The sequence below is a fragment of the Balaenoptera acutorostrata genome, chromosome 11 (genome assembly GCF_949987535.1).
Source record: "Balaenoptera acutorostrata chromosome 11, mBalAcu1.1, whole genome shotgun sequence".
Classification (NCBI taxonomy): domain Eukaryota; kingdom Metazoa; phylum Chordata; class Mammalia; order Artiodactyla; family Balaenopteridae; genus Balaenoptera; species Balaenoptera acutorostrata.
Genome location: NC_080074.1, coordinates 3,176,178 through 3,188,675, shown reverse-complemented (window position 1 = coordinate 3,188,675; position 12,498 = coordinate 3,176,178). Strand labels below are relative to the sequence as shown.

At 51.6% G+C, this 12,498-nt stretch overlaps 1 protein-coding gene across 4 annotated transcripts in view; it reads left to right on the top strand.

Moving 5' to 3' along the window:
- The window catches only part of TBC1D22A (TBC1 domain family member 22A), a 316,566-nt gene that overhangs the window by 104,528 nt on the left and 199,540 nt on the right, over positions 1-12,498 (top strand). For all 4 annotated transcript variants that reach the window (XM_057557200.1, XM_057557199.1, XM_057557201.1 and 1 more), the window contains 2 exons: positions 7,356-7,484; positions 11,720-11,782. In XM_057557200.1, coding sequence (XP_057413183.1) covers positions 7,356-7,484; positions 11,720-11,782 — 192 coding nt within the window. The remainder of the gene's footprint in view (positions 1-7,355; positions 7,485-11,719; positions 11,783-12,498) is intronic.

Genomic DNA, 12,498 nt, shown 5'->3' with positions numbered 1-12,498 from the left:
GTCACCGGGACAATTTTGATATAAGTATATGCATGCATTGTTTTACATTTATGATTAGTGTTTTTATAGCATGCTAATATAGCAATTAAGTTTTCTGTAGTTCTGTCATTTAAAATTCAGTGCATACTTGAATATATTTCATTTGCATAATTTCCAGTCTTGCTTAATTATCTAGGGTCCTCAACTTGCATATGTGTGTTTTCCTTTAGGAACAGGAGCGTCAGGAGTATGTGTGGGGTTTTTTATTGCCGGTGTCCCCGTTTTGATACTCTTGCTTTTTAGGAGTCCTGTTTCGGTACATTAGTTAACGTTTGGGGGTGGCGAGAATTTCTGGGTACTCGTTAACATTCACTAAGAATCCTTTGGTGGCACTGCAGGTGATCTGCATAAGGCTGTCCACTCTGACCCCGGCTGACACCGGGGTGGCCCCACTGCCCTGGCCTGGCACACATGTCCATGCCCGTCCTGTGCCAGGCTGTTCGGGGCTTGCCCAGGACCAGCCAGGACATGCGGCCCTGTGTGCTCCGTGCGGCTCTGTCACCTTTCTCAGGGTGTCTGTGTCTGTCTCCCTCCACCTCCATCCTATCCTCCATCACCAAACCCAACCCAGAGCAGTACTGGGCCAGCGCAGCCCTACTTCTCATCAATTAGCTCAGACACGTCCTCTCCAGCCCCCAGGGCAGGGGCGCTCCTTGGGGTGTGACGGTGTCCTTGCACATCTGTTGACATCATTTGTTCATCCACCAAGTATCTGTGGAGCATCTGTTGTGTCCAGACAGTATCCTGAGCCCTTGGGGGCTGTGTGTGAACAAAAGGGGTGACGGTTCCCGCCCCGATGGAGCTGGCGTTCTAGTGGGATGACACAAGCAGTAAACGCAACAAGTAAACTTCACAGTATCTTGCAAGGAGCTGAGTGCTACAGAACAAAACAGGAGCAAAGTAGGGGGGCTCCTGAGGGTGAGGCCGGCGGCCGGGGTGGCGACCTGGGATCAGGCACTTGGGGGAGGGGAGGGACGTGGCCACGCAGGGTCTGGGGCAGCGCGTCCAGGTTCATGGGTTCTTTGGAGAGGGACGTACCAACTCCAGCAGCGTGTGGGCCTTCGGGACGCGGCGCAGACCGGGCAGCCCCGCTGCCTGGAGCCGTGCTTGGACGGTGCGGAGGGTGAGCGGCAGTAACTAGAGGCGTCCTCGGCCCCGAAGCCAAGAGCAGGGGCCACTCCTGTGGGAGGGCCAAGGCGGCGCCCGAGCCTGGAGCCCAGACTGAGGGCATGGGAGCTGGCCCTGCAGAGGAGGAGGAGGAGGGCGGGCGGCTCCCATCAGGCCCGGCAGGTCCTGTTCAGACGCCGTGGCTCTTGCCGTCCGCGCCGCAGCCTGTCCTCGGAGCTGAAAGATTTTCTTGTAAACGAAGGTGCACAGCCGAGTTCCCATAACGTTTTACCGACAGGAGCATCCTGTGGGCTGGATGTGGCCTGTGGGTGGTGGTTTGCCGACCCCGATGCAGAGGAGAAGGGCCCCGGGCAGAGGGAGCAGCGAACTCAGAGGGGCCACGAGCCAGCGTGGGTGCAGGGCGAGGGAGGGGAGAGTGTCCCCCGGCTGAGAGCTGGGAAGGGCCGGGCCGGGCGGGCGGGAGGCCTGGCGGGAGCAGGATGAGAAGGGGGCAGGGTCTCTGGGGCGTGGTGCTGGGTGGTCTGGTCCTTCGTTTCCACAGCAACGCTGGCAGCCGTGTGGGGATGGCCTGTCGGGTGGGGAGAGAGGCAGGGCCTGGTCCACCGGCAGCCGGCCGCCGCAGCATCCCCGCATCCCGGTGCTGTCAGGGAACGTGCGTGCGTGACAATGTGGTGGCGGGGGACTCGGTCCCCGTTTCTGTGAACGAAGCCAGATGGCCCCGAGGAGGTAGGGCCTCAGGTGGACCGGCTTTGCCTTCAGTCCCCCGCCAGGTCTGTGTGCCTCTGGGGCCCGTTTCCTCACCTGGGGACAGGGTCGGCATTGGCCTGTGTGCGCCGGCGAGGGTTAGAGGCAGGTCTGTGTGTAGCTTGGTGGGGAGCTGCCCCTCCGTTTCCTCACCCGTGACTGTGGCAGTTTTAGGACAAAGAAAAAGAGGTAAACCCTGGTAACCGTTACTCTCCGGGAGGTGACAGAGACTTGACGTGGCAGTGAGGCCAGCCTGGGCGTGGTCGATGCCCCCGGTCCCAGACGGATTCTCTGAAGCTGTGACTTCCCTCGGGGGGGGCAGGGCTGGGAGCCCAGCAGGAAGGGGGCTCTGTGTTGGGGCCCCCCGGGCCGGCGTGTTCCAGGTGGCACTGGCTGAAGAGGCCGCGTCCTGAGCCGCTCAGGTGGGTGGTTTGCCACCTGGCATGTGGAGGCTCTGGAGGCGGGCCTGGCACTCCGTCCACACTGGGGGGCTCCCGTTTGTTTTTGTCGCTGGTGTAATTACGTGAAGCGGTCTGCTCTTTGGAACGCAGATGCCTCACTTGACCAGAAAATAGAGGCAGGTGGGAACCGCGGCCGCTCCTTTCCTCGGTAGTAGGGCCGCTCACTATCTGACGCTCATGTATTGTCAGATGGACCTGCTGCTCTGGGAATGGGCCCCTTTCCGACCAACGGTAATTAATTGAAGCCGTGTGAGGGCAGGTATTCTCCATGGGGGCTCCTCCTCGCTGTTGGAGAAGGTGGAGGGCAGGTGACGCCTTGTGCCAAGGCTGCTGGGATGTAAATTGCTACACCTCCTGGCAGGGTCACTTGGAAAGAAAGGCATCAAGAGCCTTAAATATAGCCCGTATCCCTTGGAGCTAACGATGCACTTGTAGAAATTTTACTGCTCACGACCACGTATTTTAGAATACTGGACAACTGAAAGTTGTCAAAACGTTCAGAAATCGAGGAAAGGTTAAATAGAAATCCGTATAAGGAAATATATATGGTGGAAGGCTATGCAGCCTTGGGGATCAGTGGTTTTAGAGCCAGGGTTGGCAAGCTTTTTCTGTAAAGGGCTGCAGAGCAAGTGTTTCAGCACGTGTTTCAGTGGGTCACATGGTCTCTTTCCGACTACTCAGCTCTACCTTGGTTGTGTGCAGCCATACACGTGAGCAAACGGGCGTGGCTGTGTGCCACCAAAGTTCTGTTTATAGAAATGGGCAGTGGGCGGGCGTTTGCCGACCCCTGTAGTGGAACAGTACGATGTGACAACGGTAATACGGTCATGATTTTAAGTTGAGATACATAAGCACGGAATGTTGGAGAGGAAATTTCCTTAAAAAGGACTAGGCATTAAAAGTAAATTGGGCTTTGTTAAAGTTAGGAACTTCTCTTCATCAAAAGACATCATTAGTAGGGAGAAAGGGCAAACCACAGGGAGGAGGAGGAGATGCTTACAACAGGACTCACGTCAGACTGTATATGGCAGGTGCTTATGAATCAGGAGGAGAGAGGGGGACCAGCTGACAGGGAAGGGAAAGGGGCTGCACTCAGATGACGTACACGGCATCCTTCAGTCCACTGGAGATGCAGGTGAAAACTACATTCTGATAGCTACCTCGGTGAACCCATCAGGATGACCAAAATGAAAAGATGTCTGATAGCAAGTGTTGGTAAGGACGTAGGGCAGTGGGTGTTCCCATGCACTTCGAATGGGAGTGTAATCACTTTGGAAGATTCTTTAGCAAAATCTGTCAAAGGTGTGCCCACCTAGTAGGTCTGCTCCCAGGTATATACTTAACAAAATGCGTCTCGTGCATTATGAAAGGCAGGTACAAGAGTGTTTATCACAAAAACTTGGTAACAACCCAAATGTCTGTTAACAGAACAGATTTCGTACATGGAGATATTATGCAACAGTGAAAATTTTTTTATTTTATTGTTTTTTATTTTTGGCTGTGTCAGGTCTTAGTGGCGGCATGCGGGATCTTCGTTGCGGTGTGCTGGCTTCTCTGTAGTTGTGGCATGTGGGTTTTCTCTCTCTAGTTGAGGCGTGCAGGCTCAGTAGTTGTGGTGCTTGGGCTTAGTTGCCCCTTGACATATGGGATCTTAGTTCCCCAACCAGGGATCGAACCCGCGTCCCCTGCATTGGAAGGCAGATTCTTTACCAGTGGACCACCAGCGAAGTCCCACAAGAGTGAACATTAACTACTGTTTTCGTGTTACAAAATGAATGAATTTTTCAAACATAATGCTGAGTTTAAGCAACGAGGCAAAAAAAAAAAAAAAGTTTCTATGTATATAAAGTTTAGAAATAGGCAGAATTTATCCAGGTGTCAGCAGTCAAGGAGGTATCTCTGACACCAGATCAGGAGGTAAGGGTCAGTGGTTGGAAGGCTCCCAAAGGGCCCTGAGACAGGTTCAATCTATGATAATTCACACACACTTTTTGGGAGCGCACGTGCACACACACGTTATATTTCAGTACATGATTATTAAAAAGTTTAAATGGCGTGATCCAAATGTGATAAAACAAATGTGCTTGAGTGTGTAATCTGTAATACAGGACACATGCTAACGGAGATGCGTTAGAGAAATAAAGGGGATGCATGTGCTCACACAGCTGAGAAGATGCGGCTCGACTTAGGTTGATTTCATCATCAAGGCGACTGAGTGCAGCTCTTCTTGAGTCAGCTCTTCATGGTGCACCTGCAGCTCGTGGTTCTCCCTCGTGGTCACAGAGTGGCTGCTGCAGCTCCAGACTGTGCACCTTCTCTCTGATTCACAAGCAGCAGCAAAGAAGGCCCCGGGCCTGGCTTTTGTGCCTGCATTGGGTCCCCCCTTTACCCCTGAGCCTGTCGGTCACTGGCTGGTGGGATGGTGTAGCTGTTTAGTTTATTAGCCCATGAAGACCTGTCCTGAAGGAAGGGAATTACCCACCTTCAGGTGGCACATGGGTTGAGACTAGGAAGATGCAGTTCCCAGAGGCTCTTCAGGGCTCTCTTTGAACAAAGGATGCATAGATGTTTAGCAGTAAGCACGGTGACGTTGACTTTGGATGTGGAAGCGCTTTAAAACACAGAAAGCACCGCAGGGGATGTATTTGTTCATTTTTCACTCATACGTGAATGCACTCAGTGAAAACTTGGGTGCCTGCCGTGTGGCTGGCACAGTGAGGGGCTGGCTCTGCGGAGCCTCGTGCCCGGTGCTGCTGGGGTGCTGCGTGAGCAGCCTCCTGGAGGGTCAGGTCCAGCCTCCGGAGGGAGTGACGTTGAAGGGACACTCGAGGGATGAGGAGGGACACTCGAGGGATAGGCTTTAGAACGTTAGGAAGAAAGCAAGGAGAAAAGCCTTCTTACACGGGACGCAAGGACCACTAAATATAAAAGAAAAACTTTGTCCATTGGACTTCATGAAAATGTGAAACTTCTGTTGTTTGAGACATAAAAAGGCAAGCCACAGGCTAGGAGAATATAATCACAGTGCATATATTTGACAAAAAGACTCGTGTCTCGAATGTATACAGCACTCATAAAACTCACTAAGAAGACAAGCAACTGATTAAAAAACTGGGCAAAAGATTTGAACAGACGTTTCACCAGAGAAGAGAAGCAGTGGCAGAGGGCTTTGTGAAAAGACGCTCAACATCATGAATCATTTGGGAAATGAAATTAAAAGCCCTTGAGAGAGTGACTGATACTAGAGGTTGACAATACTGAGTGTCAGGGAGGGTGTGGAACGTCTGAGATTCTCAGGCATTGTTAGTTGGGATGGAAAATGGTACCATCCTTCTGGGAAAGGATCCGGCAGTTTCTTAGAAAACTAAACATACGCCTACATTATGACCCAGTAACTCTGCTCCTAGGTATTTACCCAGGAGAAATCAAACTGTATATTCATAAAAATCTTGTGCAAGAATATTTATAACAAGCGTTATTTAAAATAACGCCAAACTAGAAACAACTCAAATGATCAGCAAAGAGTGAATGGCTTCACAAACGGGTAAATAGCCATACCCTGGAAATTCCACCCAGGGAGAAATAGGAGGTCACTGTTGGTTCCTGAAAGGATCTCAAAAAACAGCAGGCTATCGTACAGTATTTGTCTTTCCCTTTCTGACTTACTTCACTTAGTATGATCATCTCTAGGTCCAAGCACGTTGCTGTAAATGGCATTATTTCGTTCTTTTTTATGGCTGAGTAGTATTCCATTGCATATGTGTACCACAGTTTCTTTATCCACTCGTCTGTTGAAATCTACAATATGGCACAAATGAACTTATCTACAAAACAGGAACAAACTCACAGGCATAGAGATCAGACTTGTGGTTGCCAAGGGGGAGGGGGGCGCGGAGGGAAGGACTGGGAGTTTGGGGTTGGTAGATGCAAACTATTACATATAGAATGGATAAACAACAAGGTCCTACTGTAGAGCACCGGGAACTAGAGCCATTCTCCTGGGATAAACCATAATGGAAAAGAATATTAAAAAAAGAGTGTCTATAGGTGTATAACTGAGTCACTGCTGTACAGCAGAAATTAACACAACACTGTAAATCAACTATACTTCAGTCAAAAAAGAGCCAGCAGGCCGAGTGAAGGAAACCTTGCCCCCAGGCACAGGTCCCCATGATTCCACTTACGGGCGATTCTAGGGCGGCAGCCGCGACCTGTGGGGAGGAGGGGGTGGGGGGACCGCAGAGGGCACTGGGGCGGTTTTGGGGCGAAGACACTGCTGCAGTCTTCACGGGGGCAGTAGTCACACAGCTGTATGCCTTTGTCAAATGTCATGGAACCGTTTCCTGAAAAGAGGCACCTTCTATTTTATCTCTGGTGTGGCGGTAATGTTGACTGAAAAAGTAGAAAATGTAAGACAGGAGTCTGGGCTCTTCATGGCCACCCTTTGCTGCCTGCTGGACCCTTTCTGAGTCTGTATTGGGCCTGCGGCTGCCAGAGCCCAGGAGTCTTTGGAGAGAGGAGAAAATGTGCATGAGAATTTACACATATGTGTGCGTACACACACAAACACACACACAAGCATACGCATGTATGTATATATATATATGTGTATATGTGTACGTGGACACACATATACACACACACACTTATATTGTATGGCCTACACATTTCTGAGCTCTCCATGGTGTCCAAGGCATTTAGAGAAGGGGGCTTTCATCTCTCAGCTGTGCTATAGATGAGCGCGGTAAATGCCAGCCTGCTGCCCTGGCTCTGGCCCACTCTTATGCGACTGCAGGTGAGCTCAGCTCACTGCTTTTCTTTGTGTCTCTTTCTTCACAACTCATTTGTCCTCCCCTCTGTGTCAGATTTCAGAGCACCAAGCTCGTTTAAGATGTGAGCCTTTTGACTATAAACTTCTCGCAGAGACTCCAGGAATTACCATTAACCGTATGTACTTTTCTTGTTTGTTTTCTTCTCACGCAGGGTTACCTTCCTGCCAATGTAGACCGAAGACCAGCCACTCTCCAAAGAAAACAGAAAGAATATTTTGCTTTTATTGATCACTATTATGATTCTAGGACGGATGAAGTTCACCAGGATACATACAGACAGGTGGGGATACTTCTTCTTTTTCTTGTCACTTGAACTACTCGGTGGCGTCTGCCTTCTTGGAGGAAATGCTTTATCTGGCAGGTTCCTGATTGGGTCACAGGTCTTTATCTTCTAGTAAATAAATAAACTTGAAAACAAATAATGGTGAATTCCCGCTGTTACTAGCACCTTGCGCATCTCCAGTTCCTTCTGCAAAAGTGGGAAGGGTACTCTTTTTTTTTTTTTGAACGGGTATTGATTTTATTGAATAGTTTTTTTTTTTCACACACACACACGCACACACTGTATTTTATTTTTACAAGAGATAAATAGACTGACATCAAGCATTGTACATGGATGACCACAACAAAAGCAACAATGATTGCAATTACCAAACACGAAACACACTCCTACTATGTCATAATATTGACATTCAGTCCAGTAATCCTCCACTGTAGCAGCTCCTTTACTCTGCAGTGAAAATTGATTCGTATGTTCTTTGCCTCTGAGTGGGACGGGTACTCTTAATTGGAGCCACAGAACAGGTAGCCCAGACCCCTCGCCGTGCACTGAGATCCTCCCCCCGACCCCCGCCCCGCCCTGGGTGGAGGGTGTCTTGTGACTCAGCGAGCGGCCGTCTGACCAGAAGGTCAGGAGCGGACATTTGTCTGGGTCGGGTCAGACGTGTGAGTCCCCTGGGCCCCGCGGGCGCCGCACTCTGCTGCTGTCAGGGGCGTGATGTAGGTAGAGGAGAGGCGTGCTGCTCGGCTCGGTTCTGGAGACACAGTTCAGCCCATAGCAGAGGTGTAGCCAGCTTACAAGTTCGCTATTTAGTTTAATACAAAATGGGTATAATTATGGCTTCTTGAATAGGCAGTTGACAGTGCGCATGATGGGAAAGATACTTAAAATTGATTTACGGTTCATGGTGTATCCAGAATTTGCTGTTAGAATCGCTCAAAGCCTTTATAATTCTCATCGTCTTTGCAATATGTGAGAATTCAGAATGGTTTGTGCTGCAGTTGAACAAAAAGGTGGTTAGGAATTGGTAGCACTGCCTCGTATTCTGACATGAACTTCTGATTTTCCTGATGCGTGTCAGTACTGAGTATTTCCTCTTGGAAACGCGACCTCTACGTGAATGAGAGTTGCCGAATTTTTCCCCCTCAGATGTGGGATACCCACATCTCCTTGTCAGTTTGGTGTAGCGCTGTAAAAAGGTCCAAAGACAGGCCTTAGCTCTGATTGCTAATCACAGTTTTTTTAAGTTAAATGGATTGCTGGAAGGCATCTTCCCCACACAGACACGTGGCAGCTCTGCAGGAAGAGTGACTTGTTTGGGGACGGGGCGAGGGAGATGGGGACAGGGACCTGCTTCCGTCACCTTCCAGGGCGGGGCCTTCTCTGCCTCTGGCCCCTGCTGCCCACACTGGGGCTTGTCCTCTGTCTCCCACCCGGGCGGCTCCCAGGCCACACGATGCTGCCACCCGTCACTCTGGGAAACTGATTTGTGATACAGATTGCATTTGGATTGGATCAGGGAAATACTAGCTTACCTGGTTTGTTTTTCCACTTCACTGGTTTTAGGGAATGGGTACATTCGGTATTGTGTTGCGTGTATTTTTGCTGTGTGTGGTTTTGCTTTTTTTTTCAATAAATTTATTTATTTATTTTTGGCTGTGTTGGGTCTTTGTTGCTGCACGTGGGCTCCCTCTAGCTGCAGTGAGTGGGGGCTTCTCTTAGTTTCGTGCGCGGGCTTCTCATTGCGGTGGCTTCTCTTGTTGCAGAGCACGGGCTCTAGGCGCGTGGGCTTCAGTAGTTGTGCCTCGCGGGGTCTAGAGTGCAGGCTCAGTAGTTGTGGCGCATGGGCTTAGTTGCTCTGCGGCATGTGGGATCTTCCTGGACCAGGGCTCGAACCCGTGTACCCTGCATTGGCAGGCGGATTCTTAACCACTCCTCCAGGGAAGTCCCTTTGCTGTGTTTTTATTCCAGAAAAAGACGTCCAAAGGATGACACGAGCATCTATCAGCAAGATTTACCAGGCTGCATTGTATTATGAATTTCTTAAGGGAAAGTTAATTAAAAATGGGTTGCATACATCTTTATTCAGTTACTGTGATAGGTAATAAAAAGTTCCTGCGTTATTGTGAATCCTCCAAATGTTCCTACATTACTGTAATTGAGCACAGTGTAAGCTGTGGCAGTGTTTCCTGTGGGCCTGCTTGCTTTGTGCTGAGCACGCACGCCTCTTGGAGGTGGGCCCTGGGCCGTCCTGGGCGGCCGTTTCAGGCGCTCTGTTCAGGTCAAGGTGGAGCCGGCCTGGGTTTGGGGCTTGGGCACCCTGGTCTCTCCCTGCTGCCCGCTCACGGTGTTTGACCCATGAGCTGACCTTAGCCGGCTGTCTGCCCCGAGGGGTGTGGCCCGGCCTTCCCGCAGCACTGGGAGGCCGCAGGAGGCCAGGGTCCCCTGTCTGCTTCCCTGTCCCTCGTCTGTCCTCTGTTCATTTGAGTTCTGTGTTTACTCTTCGGGGGAAGATGTCCCGTCCAAAGCACACAGAGTCGGTCAGAACTAAAGGTTCATCTGTGTGTCCTCCCCGCGCTGCGGGTTCTGCAGACTTCGTGGCCGCCTGAGCGGCTCAGTCCTGTGTGGGGGGCGGGGCACACAGAGCCGGTGCTGGAGTGCACCGTCCTGTCCCCCAGCAGGCGCATGACGGGTGGCTCTTCTGTTACATGGGCTGTGCTGGCCCGCGGCGTGCCGGGGACAGATGTGTGCCCACGTGACTCTAATGGCAGGGGATCAGTGCTCTGAGGGTGACCCTAGGGGACGCCCTGGTCAAGCGGGTGAGAAGGTTCTGGGCTCCTGCTTGTGGCCAGCTGCAGCCTTCCGACCCCACCAGACTGGAATGTTCCCTCCTCCTTGTCCTCTCCCTCCCTCTGCCCCTCCTCCTCCTCCCCCCTCCAGGTCTCCTCCCCTCAGCTTGCTAGATCCCTCCCCGCGTTGCTCAGTGGGTTGGAGAAGGGTTATTTCTTGTCTTCTCTGACGCCATCTCCTCTCCTCTCTAACTGTCCTTCTCACCCTCCCTGCTGCCTCATCGTCCACGCTCCCTCAGCCCTTCAGTCTGCTGGCCCCTGGCCCCTGGCCCAGTTCTTACCCTGGGCAATCTCATCCCCTCCCTTGGTACCGCTGACGGGCAGCTGATTTCCAGGCTCTCCCCTGAGGGAAGAGTTCAAGGCGGGAACCTGTGAGTGCGAGAACGATTCCCACGTCTCCGAGCCGTGCAGCTGATGGAGCGCTGGGGGCTGTTGATCCACCTTCTTGTTGGATCTTCCCCAGTAGCCCTTCGAGGGACGTGGCAGGTGTCTAACAGGCGAGGATGCTGAGCCCCAGAGCCTGGTGAGGGGCCCAAGGCCACGGTGCTGGCGAGGCAGAGTGAGGAGACTCGCAGGCCCTTGGATCTCAGAACCCTCGTGGTCACGGGCAAGGATGGGGGATGAACCTGCATCGTAGGCTCCCCGCGGCGTTCAGATGTGCACGTCTTCCCTCGGCCTGTTTGGGCCATTTTCCTGGGTTGGATGGGGATGGTGATAGCGTTGGCCACTGTGGGGTGCTCGTGTAGGGTGTTGGGGGCCGGCCCGGATGCCAGCTCAAGCCCCCGAACGATCTTATTTGGTTGCGTCTTGAACCCGCAGGCGTGCTGCTCTGCGGTGCGGGGAACTTTGTTATGACTCTCGTGTCGGATGGTGGTCAGGCGGGGATCAGCTGGTTCTACCAGAGATTTTTAAATGCGTCCTCTGAAAAGTGCCCTGGGTCCCCCAAGGATTTTGTAAAGTGGAGAAAACTGTGGCCGGGGTTCGAAGAAGAAGCTGTCACAGTTGAACACTTGTACACTGTTGATGTGCTTGAATCGCTCCCCGTGTCAGAGGCTGGAAATCAATGTTTGCTAATTGCTATGGATCCTGTTACTAAATAGCCGAGGGCCTGCTCTGTTCCTAATCACGCAGCTGCCACTGTTGGGTTGGAAAGCGTGGAACAAGCCTGTCGTGCTAGGACGGGGGCGGAGGGGGGGGACTCAGGCAGACGGAACCTGCCTCTCCTCCACGGGAGAACACATGACACAGAATTTGTCTCCTCAGAGGGAGCAGACCGAGACCCAGAGCAAATCCATTGCTGTTATTAAGGATCACCCTTTAATCGTAATGCCTGTCATGATGTTCGTCATCTTTTAAAATACGTGTGTCTTTCTCCTCCATCTGCAGATCCACATAGACATCCCTCGAATGAGTCCTGAAGCATTAATACTGCAACCCAAAGTGACAGAGGTAAGAGCTGGGATCCGGAAGCTCCCTTCTTGGAGGGAGATGGGTGCCCACTGTCCTAGTGGCTCCACCCACGGCAGGTGTGGGGATGGCCCCTGGGGACAGAATCGCCAACCGGAATTGCTAACTGTTCTTTAAATATTTTTATTGCGCAGTACTGGTGTGTACAAAAGAACGTAGTTGGAGTTGTGTATGTAGTTGACACTCACGAGTCCACCACCCAGTTTAGGACTGAGAAGCCCACTCGAGTGAGACTGATAGTGTGGAAGCCACCTGCTGTTCTCACTTGTCTCCAGGCCCCTCCCCAGGAGATGACCTCTCTCCTGGCCTGTATCTGTGATTCTTCACGCCTTTAATGCATGTCACGTGACACTGGGAAAGCTGTGTTCTGCAGCCGGATCATTCCTCTGTGTAGTCTAGTCTCTGCAACTTGGCTTTTTTCATCTACATTATTTTCTTAGATTCAGCTAATCTCTGTGTCTAGTCGTTATTTAAATATTCCACACTTTCTGTTGCCTTTTTCCTGTTGGTGGACATTTGGGTTGTTTCTGCGGTTTGCTATTGGGAACAGTGTTGCCTGGAAGCTTCACGTACAGTTATGCAGGTGCCCCCTGGTGGGGATTTCTCAAGAGCATTTACGAAGAAGGAAGATTGTTGCAAGGTTGGCTGTCAGCCTGTTAAACTTTCCAGATGACGTCAGGACGCTCTCCAATGGGTTG